This window comes from Pithys albifrons, chromosome 2 (genome assembly GCF_047495875.1).
Source record: "Pithys albifrons albifrons isolate INPA30051 chromosome 2, PitAlb_v1, whole genome shotgun sequence".
NCBI lineage: Eukaryota > Metazoa > Chordata > Aves > Passeriformes > Thamnophilidae > Pithys > Pithys albifrons.
The window spans coordinates 111,245,389-111,269,411 of record NC_092459.1 but is presented as its reverse complement, the minus strand read 5'-3'; the positions used below and the strand labels follow the sequence as shown (position 1 = coordinate 111,269,411).

At 42.2% G+C, this 24,023-nt stretch overlaps 2 protein-coding genes across 2 annotated transcripts; both read left to right on the top strand.

The window, feature by feature from the left end:
* Positions 1 to 5,744: 5,744 nt before the first annotated feature.
* Positions 5,745 to 13,559, top strand: SNRPB2 (small nuclear ribonucleoprotein polypeptide B2). The gene is made up of 6 exons (XM_071582098.1): positions 5,745 to 6,052; positions 7,898 to 8,070; positions 9,738 to 9,878; positions 10,979 to 11,029; positions 12,571 to 12,659; positions 13,185 to 13,559. Exons 1-6 carry the CDS (start codon positions 5,989 to 5,991, stop codon positions 13,342 to 13,344), a joined length of 678 nt encoding a protein of 225 aa, XP_071438199.1. The 5' UTR covers positions 5,745 to 5,988; the 3' UTR covers positions 13,345 to 13,559.
* A 2,125-nt stretch (positions 13,560 to 15,684) lies between these two features.
* OTOR (otoraplin) lies at positions 15,685 to 20,182 on the top strand. Its single transcript, XM_071548096.1, has 4 exons — positions 15,685 to 15,833; positions 16,297 to 16,436; positions 17,016 to 17,126; positions 19,985 to 20,182. The coding sequence occupies exons 1-4, from the start codon at positions 15,710 to 15,712 to the stop codon at positions 20,006 to 20,008; spliced, it is 399 nt and encodes a 132-aa protein (XP_071404197.1). The 5' UTR covers positions 15,685 to 15,709; the 3' UTR covers positions 20,009 to 20,182.
* Positions 20,183 to 24,023: the final 3,841 nt, after the last annotated feature.

The following is a 24,023-nucleotide window of genomic DNA, read 5'->3' as shown; positions in this document are numbered from 1 at the left end:
CTGAGATTTACTTTTACATTCCTGAAGGCACGATGGTGTAAATCATAGTCAGAATGGAGACTTTTAGAAAGCCAATGCTTGCAGAGCTGCTCTGCATGGAATTCTGATGGAGAGGAGATTGAGGATATGTTTGGTGTTGATCTTGACCTACACTATTTGTTGATGTAGGGTTTTTTTTAGGGGGAGTGGCACAGGAGAACCCTGACACTTGGAAGGGGCTCTTCCACACTGAGTCTAAGTGAGAAATAAGCACAGAAAGGCTCTCCGACTCCCACCATGGATTCAAACATAAGGCAGCACAACACCTGCACTCTTTTCCACAGCCAGCCAAGCTTTAGGAGCACTAAAAGAATTTATAGCCAGCTCAAGTCTACCAGATGTGGTAAATTTACAGCCAACTCCAGTACCAGAGTTGGTATGATTTACCATCAGTTCCCCAGTGTCTGCTGCGACTGAGAACTAAATGATTTAAATCAATAAATGTTTGAAGGAATGAGACAATCGAAATAACTCATGAGCTTTATTAGTATCCGTATGGGGAACTGGCAGAAACTCAACATAAGCCCAGGCAGAACTTGTTAGTGGGCCTTACTACTGCTATTTGCCCAAACTGCAGTAATTATTAACCATAAGACTAGTAATAAAGCAAGCTTATTTATGGCTTCATAGCTTGCTGCTGGCATGGGTTGTAGCAATTTCAAGGTTGAGCTGCATTGAGAAAGAGGTGTTTGGAAATCTAAGAGCTCCTTTAAAGGGTTCATAAAGCCCCACACGACACTGATGGTGAGCTGTCAGTAAGTGCTGTGGGAACCGTCAGCTGGACAGACCTCCTCGCTCACTGGTGGCACCAAATCTCTGCACTTGACATACTCCTGCTGGAAAAACCCGTTAGTTTTTTTTCCGTTTGCCCTTCCATCCTGGACATGCTGCATTCCCTCCCCACCTGCAGAGCAGGTTCCTCAGCTCCTCACTGGTACCACCAGCTATTTGAGACCACCATGCCCACCTGCTGTCCTGGTTTCCAGCCCAGCAATGCTGCTTAAAGTAGGTTGAGCTTCCTACCCACCTCTGCCACCATTTAGCCAGGATGTAGCAGACATCAGCTCCAGCTTCCTATTTCCCAGCTGCTTTGAGCTCAGTGATACGGGACCATTCCCAGCATCCATCTCCACCTCAGCAGCTCCCCCAGTTTTTTGGACCAGGGCTTCCAGCACATCCCTCCAAAGGGATGGAAACAACCAGGCAATTTCCCACAGCTAAGCTGGTAGGTCTTGATTTCATTACACTGCAATGTTGCACATGTATGAGGATTCAAAAGTATTAAATTAAAATGCTCAGTGCAAGTCATACCACTTACACTGTGTTAGTATGCTGATTTCAGTCAAACTAAAAAAAAAATAAAAAATTAACCCCGACTGAAAGGAAAGGGAAGGAATACAAATGCTCTTGCAAAACAATAAATCAAACCAGAACTCGGCTATTCTTCCCAGTGAAGAGTTTCAGCGTGGACAGATGGCACTGCCACCAATTAATACTAATAAAAGGACAACCCCAGCACCCTGAAATAATTTGGAACCATCTGTGTGAAATTAAGAGTGCTACCCACATTTCATCCTTTCCAATATATTAACACACACAAACTAATTGGGAATCACCATGATGATAAATATAGCAAACATGAGGAGCTGAATACTTGAAACTTGCAATTTCAGATGAGCTTTACCCTAGGGAACTGAAGCAGCAGAGTAACATAAGAGTTGCAAGGCCCTGAAATTGCCAGTGGCAAAAGAATTGGTCTGAGAGGGAACAGGCTCCCCCATAAAGGAAAGCCAGTCTAGAAGTGTGTTATTTTTTTCTTTGCATGCTTGATAAGACATAAAAAATGAAATATACTAATTTCCCAGTTTATGCTGGATATAACTAATTAAGTATGAATGTAAGTATCTGAAATTCAATTCTGGTTCACTTAACAATGATAACTTATTTCTTTTAAACAGTGCAACTGTTTTCCGTTGCCATATACTAGAAGTGTGTCCAAAGAAATGAAATGCTGTGCTGTTGTTTTCCTTGGTAGGGGTTACTTGGTCAAGACAACAAGCAAAGAGTTGTATTAACCATGGTAAAATGATTTTCCTCTGAAACAGCAGTAATAAATAACTGGATGTGATGGTATACTCTTCTCCTGGTCGGTGAAGCTCCCTTGACTAAATTACTGTTTGTCAGGCAGAGTATTAAATAACTAAAAGCATAAACTGCCAATAATAAATGTCAGATGAATGAGTGGAGGTTCCTTTATTTTAGATCAAGCAGTAATACACTGAAGCATCTTTTAGTGATTATGAAACACCCTTATTGAAGGAACTGCAGTATGTTTTTCCCCTTCCATATGGTGTTTTTGTTTGTCTGTCTCCCTACTTCTGGGTGTTTTATTGTCCCCCAGAGGGGGTCAGCCAGGTCCTTTTCCTGAGTGGTTACAGTTAATTCAGGTGGTTCCAGCAATGCTTTTCCAAGCCCTTGCCAAGCACTTGTCAATACTAAATTTCTTCTGCCATCACGTTGTCCATTCACTGTGCTTTGTTAATTTGTAGAGATCACATATCCTGAGCCTGCGAACAATGAGCTGCAAATCACTGCACACTCCTCGATCCTTCGGGCAAAGGCAGCAGGTCCAACTACTCAGCAACCCCTGATTTATAGGGAGCAATTCCTTCCCTTTCACACCTTCCAAGTGAATATAGATCCAGAAGTTGTTCACCCTTCAAAGAACCTTTTCTGTCTTAAATGTGAAGCTTTGTGTATATTGACTTTGCAAGTGCTCACAGCACCACTGCTTGTACTTCCTAGGGAATTTCCTTATTTCTTGTCATTTTGCTCATTGTCTTTGTCCATGCTTCAATATTTAGTGGTTGGGTGTTACTTTACTCCTTGACACAGCAGAAGAGGGCAGACAAAGGGCAGAACAAAAATACAGCAGACAACCCAGCCATATCAGAAAACATTCTCACTCATGTTTCCTTCTAGCATGTGGTTTTGATTGCATACAAATATGTAACATGAAAATATTTCTGTACTGATAAACTACAGTAACTTTGCTTATTCCAGACTTCACATAGGAAATAACAATCATGAAAAGTCTGAAGCATCACTTTCTGTGGACCACATCAAAGCCACCAGGATGGCACGATGCTGTGGAGCTCCCACCATGAACAGCTCTTGGTTATTGTTCTTTTTACCTCAGAGAATTTCATTGCATTTAGAAAAGGGAGATGAAAGGAAAAAAGACCAACTTGATTTTTATTACAGGTTTCATAACAAACGGCAGTAATAATAATGAAATGCTGGGTTTCCTTGACCTTAAGCAGAGGGCAGGAAGGGGGAAGAGCAGTGGCTGCAAAGATGTCTTCAAGAACCCTGTGCCCTGTATTTTGTTTCTCCACTGCTGTTTGACACCCTCTGACAAAGCAGGTGCCTGTCCAAGCTGGAAGTGTGTTCCCAGCCTGTTCTGTTGGTGATGAATCTTTGCTGACTAAGTTGCTACAGGCACTCTTGCTTAGAAACTTGAAATAATTTTTACAAGACTTCAAGCATTCAGGGACTTTTAAATAAGTGACTGCTTTAGTGAATATGAGAGCACTATACCTCTGTTTGGGGATTCAGGAAACAGAAGTAATCCCAATAAACCTTGGGGAAGAGAGGAGGAAGCCAACCTGAGGAATGAATGTCACTTCTATTGAAGTGGCAGGCAGACTGTGAAATCCCACCTGAGGAGCAGGAAAGATGCAGTTTTTCTGCTTTATTGCATTCAAATTCTGCAAGAGTAAATCAGCTGTGCTTAAAGTGACTCTGAGCAAGCACGAGTGAGGCAGGCTCTGCTGGATGAATTACAGAAGCCATGAATTTTTCCTTGCTTTGCGTCAGATGGAGGGGTTTTTTACATTTTTTTTCTTTACAGTGCCTGCTCTATGGACAGTTGAAGGACTTTATTTTAAAAATAATTTTTAAAACGTCAAGATTTTTGATTCTGCTGGACCAATTCCCACAGCTGCATGGCCTCAATAACAAATAAGCAGTTTTGAACATTGTTATTAAATTATAAAGTTACATGTAGTGCTGATCAAGGCATAAAGCAACACAGCCAGCCTTTCTGAAAAAGCATTTTAATGTACTGTCCATGCTTGGATTTCAAAGTTATGCTTTATCTTAGCAACTACATCTAAGACAATAAACAGAGAAATAGAAACAGGACACTAAAATTCAACCAGAACTGTTGCCTGTCATGTTCTGAATTTGTGGCATGTATAGATTGCATAAGGGCATCAACTAGCACACCATGTCCCACACCATGCCCTGCTGTAAATAACTGCAGAACACACTGTTTTCTTCCTCCAAGCAATAAATAACACCTCAATCAACACCTTTTTTGTCTTTGGATTGCATATTTGATTCCCTTTAACACATGTTTTTTTTTTAATAGGCTTCCTAAATACTCTAGAATCTGGAGTAATGTTATTTTTTTCCTCTAAAATATAACTGAACCAATAAGTCTGCCTAATATTCCTGCCTCTTTACAAAGTGATGGCCTGTCCAAACAAAATTTATAGTTTAGGCAAGAACTACTTTACAGAATATATCCCCTCCCCAACTTCTTTTTGATATGTAACCAGGTTAAACCTTTGCAACTTAAAATTGCTTCTCTAAAAGGCCTGCCTAATTATTCATAAGAAATGAAGGCATGCAGCCTGCAAAATTATTCCAAAAATGCAAGGGCTGCAACCTCAATCTCTATTCTGTTTATTTATCCCGAGGTAGCACAACCTCAGGGATTTTCCAAGTACCTCTGAGAAATTTCATGCTCAGTGTCAGAACTAGAAACAAATGTTAACTAATGGATGTCTCCAGACATGTTGGAGTTACGCCTGCATCCACCTGGGGTGGAGGGACATGGATTGTGGGGCGAGTCCAGGGGACGGACACAAGGATGACTGGAGGGAGGGAGCACCTTTCCTGTTAGGAATTCCTGGGAGAATTGGGATTGTTCAGCCTGGAGTGACCTAATGGAGACCTGAAGGGGCTACGAGAAAAGATGGAGAGGGACTATTTACAAGGGCCTGGAGTGGCAGGACAAGGGGGATGGATTCACACTGACAGAGGGCAGGTTTAGAATAGACATTAGGAAAAAATTCCATATTGTGAGGGTGGTGAGGCCCTGGCACAGGTTGCCCAGAGAGGCTGTGGGTGCCCCATCCCTGAGAGTGTCCAAGGCCGGCCTGGGATAGGCCCTGAGCAACCTGGGACAGTGAAGGTGTCCTTGCCCATGGCAGAGGCTTGGAACGAGATAATCCTTAAGGTCCCATCCAGCCAAACCGTTCTGTGGTTCTACGCTTTCCCAAGCTGCTGTTTCGGGTGCTGTGAGGAGGCAAAATAAAATAATCACATTTATCTTTGCTTATTGCTCTGTCAGCGCAGGACGGAACCAAACCCCGGGCCAGCAAACGCCCATCTCGGCCAGTCCCAAGCCTCGCTGTGATTTTCCGTGGAGCCGGCAGCAAACTTCTATCCCTTTTATCCCTAGTCCTGCTCATTATCTCCTGTTATTCTTAACTTTTATCCCCTGTTATTCCCGTTTTTTATCCCATGTTATCCCCCTTTTCATCCCCTGCTATCCCGCTGCCCATCGGCGCCATCGGCGCTCGGCACATCGACTGCTTCGGGTGCGGCTGCGCTGCCTGCGCTGCGCCCGCGCAGGGCGGGACGGGCCGCGCCGCCATCGAGCCGGGAGGAGGGAGCGGTGAGGGGACAAGGGGGCCGGGAGCCGGGAGCCGGGGGCCGGGAGCCAGAATCCAGGCGGGCCGACAGAGAGACAGACAGGGTCGACCGCTCTCCAGGCCCGCAGTGCCGCTGCCCGGGGTTGTGGCGTGTGGCCGCCGCGGCGCTCGGAGCCGCTAACGCGTCCCCCCCGGCCCCACCCGCGTGTGCTCTGCCCGCAGGATGGACATCAGGCCGAACCACACCATCTACATCAACAACATCAATGACAAGATCAAGAAGGAAGGTACGGGGCTGCCGCCTCGGCGCTAAGCGCGGGTTGCTCTGTGGGGCCTGATCGGCCTCTCACACGTGGATTCCCCGGGCGATCCGGGGGTCCCGGCGGGCTCTGTAGTGCCGGGTAAGGGGTGATCGTGATCCGAGCTCTCGGGAAACGCCTGCTTGTAATGAAACAGCAGCTGAAGCCGACAAGCGTCTCAGTTTTAAGTCTTTTTGTTAAACCCGCGTTTCTACGGAAGTTTTTTACTGACTATCAGCAGTAGTTCTGTGGCTGCAGGTTTGCCTGTCAGTGAGTAGCTAATATAGGAACAGTCCGGATATTCACGTTTTGGTGGTCAGCAGTCCCCTCTCGCCGAATTGTGGGGACTTCAGTGAGCCACTCGCTTGTTTTAGTGCAGGGTGAAAGGGGTGAGAGGGAGGTCAGAGCTGGTCAAGCTTTATGTTTTAGACACATTGCCCTGTGGTTTCTGCAGCCCACACAGGAGAGAGGGGACTGTGTGCTGAGGAACTTCGGTTCCTCACAGCATTCAGAAAAGAACTTTCTTGGCCTTATCTGGGCATCAGACCGTCTGCATCAAACCATGCACTGCTGATCTAAAGTGATCCTGGTTATTAGTTGTGGTTTGTGCAATTTGCTGGATCAGACCAACACTACTTAAATGTTTCTTCATGGTGCTTCAGAGAGATATCCAAAAGTGAAAACAACTTTGCTGATGAATTATTTAATGACTTAGATGATTCTGCTTTGAATAAATTTAACTTGGAACTTGGCAGCATGTTAAGAGCCCTATAAACTAGTAAGATCCCATTATGAAATTAGTGGTTAAAATTCTTAACAGAATGGCCTGGGTTGTAAGGGCCTGAAGATCACCTGGTTCCAACCCCCCTGTCATAGGCAGGGACAAATTCCACTAGACCAGGTTGCTCAGGGCCCCATCCAGCCTGATCTTGAACACTTCCAGTGATGGGTTGTGCTCTAGACAACCTTCACCACCTTCATAGTAAAGAATTTTTTTCCTAATTTTTAACCTTACCCTACTGTCTGCCAATTTGAAGCCATTCCCCCTTTCCTGTCTCTCCAGGCCATTGTAAATAGTCTCCATGTCTCTTGTAGGCTCCCTTCAGGTACTGGAAGGCCACAGTTAAGTCACCCCTAAGCCTTCTCTTTTCCAGGGTGAACAGTCCCAGTTTTCTCAGCTTTACCCCAAAGGAGAAGTGCTCCATCCCTCTAATCATCTTGGTGGCCTCCTCTGAACTCGCTCCAACAGGTCCATGTCCTTCCTGTGCTGGGGACCCCAGAGCTGGAGGCAGCACTGCAGGTGGGGTCTCACCAAAGCAGAGCAGAGGGGCATAATTCCTTCCCTGGACCTGCTTCCCACACTCTTTTGGATGTAAACCAGGACATGGGTGGCTTTCTGAGCTGCCAGTGCACATGGCAGGGTCATATCCAGCCTCTCATCCATCAGCACTCCCAAGTCCTTGGCAAGGCTGCTCTCAATCCCTTCATTCCCCAGCCTGGATTGATCCCAAGGGTTGCCCTTACCAAGGTGCAGCACCTCACACTTGGCCTTGTTAAACCCCATGGGCCAAATGTAGGGTTTAAAATTACCTGTAAAGCTTACAAATGTCTTTCTGTTTTGATACAGGTTTTGAAGTCATTCTTAAGGAAAGTGTTTTGACAAAATGCTTTTTGTAATTAAAAGAGATGCAGTGGTGTGGTTGGTCAGGATGTGATGTTTCACTGTGTGAGCTAAAGCTGGGAAAAAACATTGTCCCTGAAGGACAGCAGGCTCTGTAGAGGTGGACATTTGCTTGTAACCTGTTCTGATCTGTTTTCTCCTTTGGTTCCCAGAGCTGAAGAGGTCTCTGTATGCATTATTCTCACAGTTTGGTCATGTGGTCGACATTGTGGCTTTAAAGACTATGAAGATGAGAGGACAGGCTTTTGTTATATTTAAAGAGCTTGGATCCTCCACCAATGCTTTGAGACAGCTCCAAGGCTTTCCGTTTTATGGGAAACCAATGGTAAGTTGTTTTGTTACCATTTTAAAGAAAAAAATTCCCACTATGGTATGATAGAGTGTTCTGGTACTTACACCTTGGGAATGAATTATTACTTGTAGTTTGTTACTGTTATTCAGTCATGTCACATCCTGACCAGTGTCTGTATTTGTACAGGCTAGAAGGATGCTGAAGAGACTGCAGCTACAACACACACAGAGGCTGACCTGAGTGTTCAGGCTTCCCAAGTGGTGGCTTTTTGTTCTTCTATGCTGGATTATAGTTTTTACTGTCTTAAACACTTCCATTTTACTCATCATGTTTTCCATTAACTGGTTAAATTATTTCTGTAATACTATTGAAATTAGGTGCTGTCAGTTACTTGGTGTAGAGTAACCTTAACTACTGTTAGATTCATAATGAATATCTAGAACATGATGTTTCCTTTTTGAGGTAACAGTGAGGCAGTTTTACTTTCCAGATGTGCACAGTGATTTATTTTTCTAAATAGATGGCTAGTTCTGCTTGATTGTAGATCACCAAGCCAAGTAACTGCATTTCAGTATAACTTCAGTGAAGCAAATACAGTGCTGGTTGACAGAACAGGATTTGGTAATGTACTTGATAACATGCAGAATAGCACTACAATTGAGACACTGTTGCCTGCTTGGATAATTAGGCATCTCTTTAATTCTGCAACTCTTGGTGAGGTGTAACTACATGCAGACAGCCCACAACTTCACTGATGGATGGGTACATTACTACTGGCTTTCAGTCCATGGCTTTGAGAACTGAAGAGAGCAGAGACAGTTGGGCTGCTGAGCTATTCTCATCAACACCTTCAGGGTCTCTAATGAAATCCTTATCACAGAATTGTGCCAGCTAGTCTGCCATGTGTCCTTAAGGAGTTTTGTGCTCAGTAAAACTCAATAAGAAATAAAAAGATTAAGGCTTCATGAGCTCTCAGCTGTGCTTCCCTCTTTGAGCCTTGCCTGAAGCTTGCATGCTCTATCTAAGCACCAAACAAAAGCATGGAAAAAAATCTTCAACTGGTGTGTAGTTTTGTACTAAGAGAGTCTCTGATAGGCAAAACTGTAGGATTCTGTGCATAGATAAGGTTGCACACCTGTTCAGTCATACTTGCACCTTCTCAGCCCCCTGCACTGGGGGGCCTGTGTCAGAAAACCAGCACCACTGTGCTGCTGACACAATTTATGCAATCCTGTTTGGATTAAGGTAGGTACTTTCCTTTCTATTTAAGACATCAGAGTTTTGCTGAACTTGCTTCTCTGCAGAGATTGGAGAAATCACTGTCAAATTTAAGCTCCCCTTAAAATGGGATTAAAACCTCTCGCAGTTAGAAGCTAGTGCCAGTTTTGTCAAATGCCCTTGTTTCTCTGTACATGTTACCCTGACAGATGTTAAAAAGATGCTGTTAGATGGAGTTCTGATTTCAATGAGTTAAAATTACTAATTTCCATATTAGGGTTTTTTTTATAGTTCTGTTTACTGTGTTCAGAAACTAATTATGAGGATTAGATACTCTGTAAGAATACGTACTATTTATAACAATGTTTTTAATATAAGAAGTTCCTGGCAAAGTGTAAATACACAGTTGATGAAAGTGGTGCAAAACGTTGAGTGTTACTAATTGCAAAATTTACAGGGTTGTCATTTTTTCTTTTAAAAAGCGTATCCAGTATGCAAAAACAGACTCCGATATCATCTCTAAAATGCGTGGGACTTTTGCTGATAAGGAAAAAAGGAAGGAGAAGAAGAAGGCCAAAACTCTGGAGCAGTCAGCAAATGCACCAAATAAAAAGGTTATCCAGGTAGGCTTCTCTGTTTAAAAAAATTAACAACAAACAAACACAAAAGGTTAAATATTTACTTTTCAGACTAAGGGTTGTCCTTCAGTACTTTCAGTTCCTACATTGGGGTCTGTTGGTATCTTGTGCTCTTGAGCATTTGCTAGAAGTTGAAGGAGGGGGCTGATTGTACAATCTTTGCTGTTCCATTATTTTTATGTCCTTTCCTATTCCCAGATGAAAATAAAGATGTAGGGGAAAAGGACAATAAACCTAAGTAGAAACTATCCTTTATTAAGAAAAGGAAAAAGAGTGTGTGCTTACCTTTCACACCATCTTCAGGTGCTCAACCAGCTTTTCCCTTCAGTGTTTTAATGCCCTGATTGCCCTGTAAGCATTGAAGAATGGTAAATGGGAACAAGAGAATTAATTTATAGTTGGGTGAAAAGGAGTTGGCTTGAAATAGATCTCCATTAAGGGTTGGCCTGGCCTAAACTAACAACATTTAGGAATTTTTGTGCTGAAGTACAGCAGGAAACATGAAGGCACCTGACCAGCTCCTCCCAGTTTATATACTGGACCTGATGGAATATCCTTTGGGCCAGTTTGATGAGCTATCCTGGCCATGCTCCCTCGTGGCTTCTTGTGCACGTATTCAGTAGAAGAGCATAGGAAACTGAGAAGTCCTTGGATTAGAGCAAGCACTGCTTATCAACAACCAAAACATCACTGTGTTACCAGCATTATTCGTGTACTAAATTCAAAACACAGCACTGTACCAGCTACTAGGAAGAAAATAAATTCTATCCCAGCCCAAACCAGGACACCTGACTTCATTTTCAAAACTGCTTCCTCACTATCTGTTATACTGAATTTTGTAATGTGGAGAAATAGTTGTCTTGGCCATTAGACAGATATTACTGATATTTTTTTCTCTTGATTGCCTGGCTTTGGAGTTCAGCAAAATTCATGTGCTTTGACCCCTTTGGGAAGTATCTCATAAGCAACAAATGTTCCTTAAAAAACCTTAACACACGTCTTGAGTTGTACAGAAATCTGGTGATGTGTGCTGATGAATTTCTGACAGAACACCTTTGTAAAGCTATTTTGTACTTATTTGCTAGGGAGCAACACCAAATTCAGCCAATGCTCCAGGGACTGCACTACAGAATCAGGTAATGCTTTTTTATTTTTGTAAGTAAAAGCACTAGTGTTTAAAATTGTTCTCTGTGAATAACAGGTTTGTTACACATGGAAATGTGAGGATACATTTTACAGCTTTCTTTCTATCCTGTGAGACATTTGTCTTAACAACTAAATCACAGCAAACAAATAAAAGAAATGCCTCTTACAGTGCGTGACAGGAAATGAAAATCTGCAATTTCTCATTATTATACAGAAAACGGCACCATTGTCAAATCATACTGGATTCTTAAATTTGGACTGTGTTTAGTATCAATTGAAGGATTTTTTTTTTAATTGATAATAAATTTTCTTTAACTTACTTTGTTCTAGTAGTAGGTGAGGAGAAGGAAGACAATACAAGGTGCCAGAACATCTGCCTAATAAAATCTTCTTTTCAAGAGTTTGGGGGTCCTTGGGTCCTCTGCTTTTTCTTTTTTCTCATAAGTGTCTTATTTCCAAAGGATTAAATACAGAAATAGCAACAACTCCCTACACTTCACTCATCTCGTCTGCTTAGTAACCTTCTAAATGATTCATCTGTGATAGCAGTGAAGGTGCTAAAGAGCCAGTGTTTGCAAGAGAGCAAATACTATAGAATATCTTTTCTTGCCCTGCCTTGCCCTGCTTCTCTTTCCTGAGTACTGTGATTGAGAATTGCATACATAATCCACAGAGGAGAAGGTCTTGCTCCCTCTCTGGGTTTTCAGGAACAACATGTGTATGACAGTTCATATTGAAGCACAACACCAAGTGTTTGGGTATTTGTTTGAACTTCAGAAGTTTATTTTCTAATAGCACTGCCTGGAATATTTCCATCAGTTGAAGGAGATTGTTCTGCTGAGGCTTTAACTTACTTGGCACCATTACTGGGATGTTTGAAGTTGTGTCCACTTTATTTTTATTTTTATAATGTACTTGATGACTTGGAGATTCCAGTGTCAGCAAATGACTACTCATCCTTGTGTCTGATGGTTGGCCACAAATTCATATTAGCAGGCAGATCTGACTGAAGTTTTTAATCTAATGAGGTTTCTAAGTAATAAATTTAAATTGAGCACTGTAAAACCATGTGAGTTTTGTGGATTTTGGTCGCCCACAGATAATCAGTATTTCCCTAGCACTGCAGATGAACAGGGTATTCATCCTGGCTTCCCACTGCTCTTCCAGAGGAGTATGAGTCTTTGATAGGTTCTTCCAGTGCCACGCAGGTGTCTTGGACAGCACTTCAGTCATTACTCAGGCACCTGGGTGTGGAAAGTGCTGCAGTGTCAGCTCCTGACTTGTTGAGTTTAAATGTGGCATCTAAGACAATGTGTTACTGTGATTTTTGTGGAAATAAGAACCTCTCCAAATTAATATATCACTGTAAAAGCCAAGAAACTCTGCATATTGATGAAGGTCTTCTGAAACTTCTGGCAGTCTTATGAACAAAGCCAAGGACACATGTCTTGGTTGAAATAATTGTGTAGACAGATGCAGGGAATGGATAACTGTGTATAATCTTCTGCGTTTTGATCTTCTGTTATTGCAGGTGCCTGATAACCCACCAAACTATATCCTTTTCCTTAATAACTTGCCTGAGGAAACAAATGAGATGATGCTCTCCATGTTATTCAATCAGTAAGTTTTGAATAGAAATGGCTTGTCCTTTGAATTCTTCTGTTACCCGTGTGTGTTTTCTCAGTTGGCAAGCTGACTTTTTTAAAAGTAAGAGTTTCTTCTGAAGGTATTTCAGTTCTTTGTGTTACTGCCAAGGTCACAGATGTTGGTTCTGATGGCTTGATTCAGAAAGCAAATCCAATCTTTTTCATAGCTGGTTTTAGTTGTGTAATTTATCTGCTATTAATCTGCACTGGATTTAAGCTGGTGGCTGTAATCTTAAAGACTTTAGGACTGCAGGAGCAGTTTTAAAACTATCTTTGATTGCTCCTGTATGAGTACAAGACAGATTAAATTGCTTCCCCATAAGGATCCTTAATTGAGGCATAGTTCTAAGGATTGGACATGTAAAACCCTTCAATTTTAAGTCTTTCATTAGTAATAACTATTGTACCAGTAGATGCTTCTGAAAAGGTCTTACAGCTACTGAAGGGAGATGTATTACCAAGCTGAGAAACATTATTTGACTCTCGCCTTCTTTTAAAGGTTTCCTGGATTCAAAGAGGTTCGTTTAGTGCCTGGGCGCCATGACATCGCCTTCGTGGAGTTTGAAAATGAGAATCAAGCAGGAGCTGCTCGAGATGCTCTCCAAGGATTCAAGATCACTCCGTCTCATGCCATGAAAATCACTTACGCGAAGAAATAGCCGCATGTTCCTGTAAAGGAGTTCTGTGGATAGGGTTTTGTTAAATAATGATAATTTTGAACAGCATGTTTGCTGTTCTCTGCAAAAACCCAAAAGACTCGTGTAGAATTGCCACAATGACCAGGACAAACGTACCATTTCCATGGATCTACTGAATAGTAACTTTTTCTGTTGAAATAACTAATTTTTATAAAATAAAATATAAATATGCTGTTTTCAAGCCATGTTTTTTCCTCAGGTCTGTCATCTTTTTGATTAGCCTTCTAGGGCTTTAGTTTAACTACTTTTAAGGTGACACCCATTTCTCAGAAGTGAGTACTGAAAAATAGCTGTCTTTCCAGAGTGTGATCAGGAATGCTAAATGCCAGCATATTCAGAATAAATACAGCACTCAATCTTCAGCCTCGTTATCAAGGGGACAGACAGCAGCTTTTCAGCAAGAATTATTTTGTCACTTAGGAAAAACGACTTATCATTAGAAGGTTTTTTTACAGGTATGGGTGGAAATTGCAGTTTGAGAGCACTTGCTCAACTTGGTTTTGTCTTAGTGGCTGGGACTAGAAGCAAATCACCAGAAAAAACATAAAGAAACATTAAAGTTTCTGGTTTGTACACAGGCTTTTCCAAAATACCTACTCCTAATGCTTCTGGGTTTGTTGGGTTTGTTTTACTTTATCTTTTCTCATTTATTAGAAACCTTACAGGTCTTGTGTGGCATGAAATGCACTGGATGCAGTGAAGTAATTAGATGTAGTATTGTGAGTTGTAACTGCTCTAAATGTTTTGGTAAAAAAATCACTAAAAAGTTACAGTGGCAACAAGCCACTTTTTTTTGCACAAGACCTGAAAAATTGAAATTTTTTCTGCTCCCAGAATACATGGCAAGAAGATGCCTCTTTCACAATCATTTCAATTACTGTCCTATCTCCATGTACCTGAGTCTTTTTAGTGATTTTACAAGTATTAAAATACTTGCAAGTGAAAATTGTTTTCATATGCCTGTAAGGAAGCAAAAGTGACAGTTCATCATAAGCCTTTTGGTTTTCCCTCTGGAGTCATAAAGAGGTATTAATACACTGTCATTGCATCACACTACTCCGTGTACTCGAGATCACCATTGCTCTTCACCTTTATTCACTTCAAAGGGTTTGGAGCTGTCTGCCAAGGAAGTTGGAGACTACATACTGGAGTTTGGAGGAAGGAGTAATGGGCTGAAAGGTTAGAGGAGAATGGGGTAAAGTCAGCTGTGATGCCATAAGTTGCAAGATGCACTGTCTTTAAAAGCGAGTGTGGGATTTTTTGAGTGACAGTTGACACTTTCTGCTCTTCTGCCTGAAAGCTGGTACAGCCAACAGCAATTCAGGCCTTATCATGAATTGGGAAGCACTGGTTCTCTGGCATGCAGTTAGGAATTTCCAAACTTGCTTTTAGTTGTATCTAAGGACTGATCCAGACCAGCCTTCCATAGCCTGACAGCTGTGTTGTGAATTACATCCACAGCAGGTCTGGTGGTGGTTCTTTTTGTGTGTGTGCCTGCATGTATTTTAATTAAAGGACTCCCTACAAATTCTGCTTCATGTATGCTGGGACAAGATTTGGGGAAGGCAGAGGCATTCCAAGTGTCCTCTCCAAGGCATAAAGAGGACCTTTTAAGTTAGAGCACAGCACTGTTCAGTGTCTTGCATCTGCAAACCCTCAGCTGAGTTCAACTGCATGAAGTGAAATGGTTGCTGTCCTGGTGTGACCTGTGTGCTGTGCTCTACCTGCATCTTGTGGAAGGGATCTTAACCTGCACAGGTATGTGGTGCATGAGCTCTTCAAATTTGAAATGCTGGCTTGTAAAACCTTTTTACTACATTGCAGTTCCCTAATGGTTTGTTTACATTGCATCCATCTGTTAGGGTCTCAGTAGGTCCTTTCCATAGACAGAAAAGGCAATCTGCCACTGAGGGTTTACAGTCCAGAAAAGATTGTGCTTGTCTGTGAGCATTTGTGAAAATGAAGGACAGGAGGATTTGGAAGGATGTAATTTCCTTCACTACTTACCAGGGTCTGACTTAATTTTCATTCTCAAACTTTGCTTGAGGTAAGATTAAGGCTATAGACAACTCTAGGAAGGCTTAGCCTGTTTAAGTAATACAGTTGCTGATTGAAATGCTAATGCAGAAAGGCTTTGGAAGGGGATTCAGTTTCGTGAGTGGACCCTGAGATCTTCCCCCTGCCTGCAGCTCCTCTGGTGGGATGGAATGTCTCCCCTGCCCCTTCCCATTGGCCTGGTGTGTTTGTCCAGGTGTCTCCCTCTCCCATAAAAGACTGGGATCGCTGGACCTGGCACGCATTCGGCAAGTGCTGCGGCAAAGGAAAAATGACACAACGTGTTTATTTGGTGGTTTTGCTTTTGTGTCTCAGATTAATGTGTCCTCTTGCAACCGGAGTTTTTATGGACAAGCTTGCCAGCAAGAAGCTGTGTGCTGATGACGACTGTGTCTGTAAGTAAATTTGCTTTAATTTGAGGACACAATATTCTCAAAAGTAACAGTGGAGTTTGGATGCAGTTGAGAGAGGGGGAAAACTGCTTATTTAGCTATGTTACATTTGCATTGGCTTGTCAAGTTTAGAGTGGGAGGCTGATGTGGAATGTCACATGCAATTTTACTGCAAAATTGTAGAGGGCATTTCTAATTTAAGTGAAAGTTAAGTGTAGAGGGAAGGACTGTAACTTTCACTAGGATGAAATAGCACATTCTTCTGCTGTTACTTTGCTTACTGTAGAATACCAAAATTAGCAGAGCAAATTCTTTAGGGCTTTTACTGATTTCAAGATAACCCACTTTTATCTGTGGAAATAGTTTTACCTATGTGCACACAAACCCACATGTGTTTGTATTTCTCTAAAATTATGCATGTATTTAAATACATCCATCTCATTCTTTTGTTATTTTCTTTTCCTAGACACCATTTCCCTTGCCAGAGCAGAAGAGGATTATAATGCTTCAGACTGCAGATTTATCAATATTAAAAAAGGGCAGTTGATCTATGTGTACTCAAAACTAGTGAAAGAAAAAGACTCCAGAGAATTCTGGGCTGGAAGCGTAAGAGGAGATTCTTGTGTATATGAACAAACCAGAAGTAGATTAACACACATTTTTGTCAAGAAATGAATGCTAATGCTGAGCTATTTTAGAGTTTAAAGCAACAACTTGGTTTTAAAAGTGAATGTTTAACCCAATTGCTTGAGGAGTCTTGAGGGTTTTAATATTTGTTAAATGAAATATCTTCAATAGCCATATGGTAATTATGAACTGAATCTTAACAGAAGGGTTCAACAGTTCTTTTCTGTCGATGTTGGCTGAAACTTTGGAGGGGAAAGCTTTTATCACAGTTGGTCATAAAACACTGAAATTTAAGGGAAGAGAAGATAAATATTAACTGCATTTACAAAAAAAAAAAAGATCCAGATAAACTATATGCACGCTTAATTTACTCAAGCTGTCTGCCTGGATCAGAACTTCTGTTAATGGTTTGTTTCATGTGCCAGCTGATTGGAACCCAGGGAATGTAAAACCAGAGTCAGAGCACTACTGGTGACTCCTTTTGACTAAATTATAAACCAGCTCGAACAAGATGAAGATTGTTTTAAGGTACCTAATTATACATCTCCTTTCTTGAAGGTTTATGGAGAACAGTATGAAGACCATATGGGGACAGTTGGTTATTTCCCTAGCAGTTTAGTCTCAGAACAACATGTCTATCAAGAAGCAAATAAGACTGTTCCTACAACGGTAAGGAATTTGCAGAAGCCCAGCTGGCTACATAATTATACTTGGCTATGTAATGCTAATTTGCTGTAAAAACAAATCATGATTGTGGCAGTTGATTGTAGCATGTCACAGATGCTTAGGGATCCAATCTTTGAGCCTTTATACAGGCAAATGGCCTCAATAAAATCCCTAACACAAGCTTTGATACTGCAGACATTACAGATGCTGGAATGAGGGCTTGATCCTATCAGAGTTCCTGTTGATTTGAATAGTATTCCTTCAAGGCCATGTAACTAGTAACAAAGTAACTAGTTACAAAGTTTCCTATTTTAGAGCCTAAATATTGTGTTGTGAACTTCAGTAACATGTAAAAGTGTGCCTGCTATTAATTGTATGTATAGATGGACACTTGTCATACAGAACCTGTGATTGCTGAGAGCCTGTTTGCTTTCTCATTGCAAAGTTAATAGTGTGTCAAAAAGCTGAATTAAAAAGGTTTTGGAAGCCCATTAATGTTCTGTGAGTAAGTGAGCTGCATTTATTAAAGGATAGTTGTCCCTGATGATACACAGTACTGTCTCTTGCACTAGAAATTTGTATTTTTACTAAATATCTGAAACACTTCACAGAGGAGTGGAAGAGGAGGGTCCTTTTCCCACAGACTGGTATGGTTTGGCTTCCAACTAATGCTTAATGACTGGTAGCTTATTTCTCTGCTCAAAACCAAACTGAATGGTAGGTTTACAGTACTTAACCTTCATCCATACTGAATATTAAACTGTACACTGTCTTGCAGCTTATGGCAAAATATGATTAATGTGTCAATCTTGCAATGGTATCTGGAGTGTTTAATCCTAGGTCCAGATTATTAAGTGGGTTTGATTAATACAGAGGAAATGAGTGAAGGGAAGAATTTTGTTTCATGTTGGTAGTCGCAAGGATTTGTGTTGTCAGGGTCAGACAAGTTTAATTTGGGGAAATGCACATCTTGGATGAGTGATTGCTTATCTTGATACTACATTGGGTTGTTCTGAATTTGGCCCAGAAGTGTTGCAGCAATTAGTTGGTCAAAGAACATGGAAGAATAACTAAAATATGTTTCCAAGCTCTTTTCTCAACAATATGACAGTCAGTCTGCTGCATGGAAGCTGAACTGGAAGCAGGGGTAGGTTAAAGGGAACCTGCAGGCTGACTCAGGGTCCAGAACAGAACCTTGTCAGGCTGCAATACTGAGTTTTAATTGGAAAGTCAGTTCTTTCACAAAACTACTGACACAAACTCCCAGTCTTTCCATTCTGCCTTCACATTCCTGGTGTGCAGGGGCACTGCAAAGAAAACAAAGGCTGATACAGAGACATTCTTCATGTCCTGCTGATCTAAGGTCTATGTTGCAAATGGGACCTTCAGGATCTGCCTCTTTGTTTCCATTTAAACAGTCTATAGCACACCTTGGCCCATCTGTGTATGGGTGTGCTGCCTGCTCCAGGAATATCCCTTCAAGGAGCTGTTTTATATACAGTTAGTGTTGCACACCTCCATAATGCCATCAGCCTTCCACGTGCAAGTTGGAAGCCACTCTTTTGCTCACAGCTCTGTAACCTTCTCTCAAGTCACTGACAATGTTTTTGCCTTGTTTTCCTGGCCTTGCACCTGCAAAGCCCAATATTGGTGGGCTCTCTCAGAAAGGGGTTCCTGTTTATATAAGGAGATCTGATGGATGCCCAGAGCATCCAGCACTTGCCCTGTTCAAAGCACTGGGGGGCACACACCAAATGGCATTGTGTGAAGGAATGACTGATAGGGAACTTGACGGGGCAAAGTATTATGGGGAGCACCTGAAGCCTGAAAGGGAACATCAGCCTGAGGACCTCTGTCTCTCTGACCCTCCTTTTATTTTATTTTTTTTTATCTCTCAAAAAGCAACTTTCACTGTTGGAGCCAATGTATGCCATTAGCTACAGACTTTGCTGTAATAAACCTGCCTGTGAACTTCTCTCAGCATCTTTTTATGCAGCACTTGGGTAATCCATGCCTGTTAGTTGCTGTTTGAGCAATAAATCTTAGGAGATTTTTTTTTCACAGTGCTGCTACTTCTGAACCATTGAATCAAACTGAATACAATGGACTGAGCTCAATAGGTTGTGTGTACTACAGAGTGGTGTTGGATTGCCTGCCTTCTCTCAGTCACTTAAAATTGCCCATTTGCTGGCTAAGATGAGAGCACTCTCATTACCAGTAAGCAGCTGTTCTGCAACAGCTCCCTGTCTCCTGCTTGCAGTGGGCAGCTATTTGGAATACACTGCTCTAATGTAAAATGAGCACCACAGTGTGATAATTCCCTGTGGCAGAATCAAGATCAATGTAGGCATGTAACATTATAACAGGAAGGAAACAATGCTCTGGAAGTCTATGCCATGCCAGAAGTTTTTAAGCAGAATTCTGGCATTTATTTTCTAATCAGCATTTCTCTGTAGCAAGTGTACTGCAAAGCCTCAGTCTAAGTCATCCTTTTCATGTGGGATTAGGAATTGTTTGAGGATAAAGGGTTACGTATGACTAATCAATTCAGGTATGGATGTAGGAATACAAAACAAAAAAGGGAGATAAAGGAATCGTTTGAAATTAAGAGAGAAGGAGGTATTGTCTAATTAATTTTAAGAATTCAAGGCAGGAACAAATTATCTGAGCTATGCAAAAGGAGTCAAAAGACAAAAGGCTTGTTTCTTTTCCAGAATCCTTTGAATATATTATGGTGTACTTTGCGTATAGTATAGCATATTCTGTGTTTGCATTTACTCGTGTACCTTCAGGGGGTGATAAAGGAGTGTTAATCCTTCAGTAATCTCAAAACATCTTTCCTTTTAACTCTCTTTTTTCAGGACATTGATTTCTTCTGTGAATAGCACTGAAAGCAGTCAGGCAATCTCTCAGCTGCTACCAGGGAAAGCGGACAGGAGGAAACCTGGGCACCCTCCCTGAACACAGAGCCTTTCCTGTAATAGACGTTTGTGGAACAAGTAATCTTTCTTCAAAACAAGAAAATTTTCATTTCAAGGGAGTGATTTGGGATGGGGACACAGACCCATATAGGATATGTTCTTTAGAAATTTTTTACCTGTGTATACTTTGTTACTTGTTAATAAAGCTGATAGCCTTTGAATTGCTGTAAGTCTCTGTGGTATGAATCTGCTTTGAGTGGGATTAAATGTGTGATCTTGACCTGCATGTTCCTGTCATAACTTTACACCCTGTATTAGCTATTAAAAATGCCTTCCTTTGATGAGCCATCTGTGACTCTCTGGAATAAATCTTTTTTGTTGCAAGAGCTATCTAATAACTGTGAAATCACCACTAACTAAACACATGCTCTAACAGCATGTCAAAAAGAGTCTCTCACCTCTTATGTGTGTTGGTACAGGTTATTTTCAAGCTGAAACTGTGTCTCTGAGCCAGGGGAACAACAGAATCGTTGGGGTTGGAAGGGACCTTTAAAGGCAGTCTCATCCAACACTCCTGCAATGACCAGAGACATCTTCAACTAGATCAAGGTTCTCAGAGTTCTGTCCAACCTGACCTGGAATGTATTCATGAATGGGGCAACCTGTACCAGAGTTTCACCACCCTGTAAAAAAACTTCCCTACAACTAGTCTAAATCAACATCCTTCAGTTTAAAACCACTACCTGTGTTTTGTCCTATCACAACAGACCATGCTAAAATGTTTGCCCCTATCTTATAAGCCCCCTTCAAGTACTGAAAAGCTGCTCTAATTTCTTACACTCGTTAACGTATTCACTTCTATATGAATGTAGAAGGGGCAGATGTAAAAAGCTTTATATACATTTCTCCACACAGATACTATCATTTCCTTTTCCCTTGCAGTACAGGACATCCAGGACAGAACTGTACAGTCTGTGGTACAAAACAAGATCAGTGTTTACAGTCCTTGACATTACACTTAATGCTTAACCCAAGCCCTTGTAAAGAAAACCTTGCAGACATAGCTGGTTTCAGCTCCTTGTCTGCTGTTTCACCAGCTTGTGTGAGCTGTGGGTACTTCGGGACAGCAAAACAGCAAGTAAGAGGAGAATACTTTCAGTGCAGGATGCATACAGCAGGGAGCAGGTACACATATATCATCCTTTTTTGAGGTTGCACAAAGGGCAGTATTTGGAGTCTCACTGAAAAACAGCCTGCTATGACTTTGGCAGCCATGGCAAGGCTGGGGCCATTGTGGCAGAATCTGGGTACTGTGTATTTATTCCTCTTTGCCTTTTCCCTGACCCTGTTCCACAGTGATCCATTCTGTACAGAAACATAACTCAGCAAGCTTGCAAGGGACATCAAAGTCTGTCTTTGCTACTTTAAAATCTAATTCTGAGGAAATTAAGATAAGGATTCACTTTGTGGCATTCATAAAGTATCTGGCTGTGAAGAAGCATTGTACTGGCAAAGCTACTTGTCTGCTGAATTCAGTCTCTGATGTGCAACTGTTGGATGGTCTCCAATTCAGTGAAGTTTTATAGCACCTTTCATCTGCACAGTGTCACAGGTGCTTGTGTTATACATCCACATCGTGTGAAACTGCCATCTCACAAGCACTGGTGACCCAAGCTACAGTCTGAACTCTGGTAAAATAAATAAGATAAATGTCTAGCTTTATCACATGGCTATTTGGTAAGATCCCTTTTTAAGTTGTCCAGACAAGAATTGTGATTTCATTCGTTAGGCACCAGAGAGGTGATACAAGGAATGAAGCAATTCTTGATGTCTATGTCCATTGCCTCTCTGAGGGCAATCTCCACTGTGTAAATGCTACACCAAGAAGGCATGTTGAGTAGATTCCTTTTGCATAAGGGATGGAGTGTATGCTCAGAAGAGTGGAAATGTTGAGCCTGACATGGTCTTCTCACTCTAGAGAATATGCACGATGTTCCTCAATTGACATTCGCTCACTTGAATCAAATCAGCACTTGTTTGGTTTTCTTTCAGTATGCCAATTTTCATTATTTTTCACAATGATTAACTTAAAATTCCCATTGCTAAAGCTGATTCATGCAAGAGAAAAATGAGACTCCCCTGTTTTTAGAGAAAAGTCTCAGTTTCTACCCTTTACAAATGTAAGGAAGTGTGACAATATTAGCAGCACTAGCTTCAAAGGTAAACAAAATGATCCCAGACTGAAATCTGGGGATACTGGGGAAGGGAGAAATGGCAGGGGAGCTCAGGATGTCTGTAGGGAACTTCTGAGTGCTATGAGTTGGCAGCACTATTAATATGAAGCTGACAGTTAAAGATCAATAGCTTTGACACTGAACTCAGATCTGCTTCCTGCATTTCTCATTCTTAGGTGAAGCTCATTTTGGAGCAACACAGCTTGGCATTCAGACCCCTCAGTGTTCATGCTGCAGTGTACCTGGCTGACACAAACAGGAGTTGACTTTCAGGAGGAAAAGAGAATCAATATTATGCTGGGGGGCATTGGAGAATGCTTTTGATTTTCTAGAATCTTTCTTTTTCCCCTACAGTGATTATTGTCCTTGCAGTTTCTCTACAGAAATCACAGCAGTTTCACCGTTATTGTTTCAGTCATAGGTACACGTTGCAAGATCTCACAGTCTGTTTCTGTTCATTTTATCACAGCATAGGGGAAATATAGGCACAACTTGATGTGTGTGTCAGGTTTGCATTCAAACAAGGTGTAGGACTCCTCATGTGACCTCAAAATGCACGCTTAACTCATGGCACCTCTTTGTATCAAGTTAGTATTAAGTTTTCAACCTTAGGCAGGGATTCAGAAGCTTTTAAACTAACCTATTGTGTACTTTCATAGAATCACAGAATAGAATCGTAGAATTGATTGGGATGGAAAAGACCTCCGAGATCATCAAGTCCAACCCTTGATCCAACTCCAGTCCATTTACCAGATCATGGCACTCAGTGCCACGGCCAATCTGCGTTTAAAAATCTCCAGGGATGGGGAATCCACCACCTCTCTGGGCAGCCCATTCCAATGCCTGATTACTCTCTCTGAAAAGAATTTTTTCTGATCTCCAACTTAAATTTCCCCTGGCAGAGCTTGAGCCTGTGCCCCCTTGTCCTATTGCTGAGTGCCTGCGAGAAGAGACCAACCCCCACCTGGCTAGAACTTCCCTTCAGGTAGTTCTAGACAGTGATGAGGTCACCTCTGAGCCTCCTCTTCTCCAGGCTAAACACCCCCAGCTCCCTCAGCCTCTCCCCATAGGACTTGTGCTCCAGTCCCTTCACCAGCCTTGTTGCTCTTCTCTGGACCCGCTCCAGCACCTCAATATCCTTTCTGAACTGAGGGGCCCAGAACTGAACACAACACTCAAGGTGTGGCCTCACCAACGCAGAGTACAGGGGAAGGATCACTGCCCTGGTCCTGCTGGCCACGCTATTTTTGATACAGGCCAGGATCCCATTGGCCTTCTTGGCCACCTGGGAACACTGTTGGCTCATGTTGAGCTTCCTGTCAATTAGTACCCCCAGGTCCCTTTCTGCCTGGCTGCTCTCCAGCCACTCTGTGCCCAGCCTGGAGCGCTGCAGGGGGTTGTTGTGGCCAAAGTGCAGGACCCGGCACTTGGCCTTATTTCCAGCACGGATGTCTTTGAAGAGGTGTAATACTCATAAGTCATTACCTTAACAAGCTCGTAGCTGAGAAAGCCTGCCCGCTGCCGTGGGATGCGCTCCCTCGCTCGCCGGTGGGAGCAGCGCCGTTCGGTGAGCGCAGGGTGACATCCAGCGGCTGGTTCCTGCCTGGCTCCGGGAAGGGCTCTGGGAAAGCTGCTTAGGAGCATCACGGGGACACCCCAGTTGGGAGGACCCTCGAGGGTCTCCAGCCCGAAGCGGGATCACACCAAATCCACACAAGAGCGCTCAGATTTGCTCGGTCTTGAAA

What these genes read in the sequence shown, in the direction of transcription:
- SNRPB2 (XM_071582098.1), top strand. Translation starts at nt 5,989, where the DNA reads ATGGACATCAGGCCGAACCACACCATCTACATCAACAACATCAATGAC. An exon ending in CGTTTTATGGGAAACCAATG is followed by an intron (nt 8,071 to 9,737) that starts GTAAGTTGTTTT and finishes TCTTTTAAAAAG; the next exon opens with CGTATCCAGTATGCAAAAAC. An exon ending in CTCTCCATGTTATTCAATCA is followed by an intron (nt 12,660 to 13,184) that starts GTAAGTTTTGAA and finishes CTTCTTTTAAAG; the next exon opens with GTTTCCTGGATTCAAAGAGG.
- OTOR (XM_071548096.1), top strand. Translation starts at nt 15,710, where the DNA reads ATGACACAACGTGTTTATTTGGTGGTTTTGCTTTTGTGTCTCAGATTA. An exon ending in TGCTGATGACGACTGTGTCT is followed by an intron (nt 15,834 to 16,296) that starts GTAAGTAAATTT and finishes TTCTTTTCCTAG; the next exon opens with ACACCATTTCCCTTGCCAGA. An exon ending in GAGAATTCTGGGCTGGAAGC is followed by an intron (nt 16,437 to 17,015) that starts GTAAGAGGAGAT and finishes CCTTTCTTGAAG; the next exon opens with GTTTATGGAGAACAGTATGA.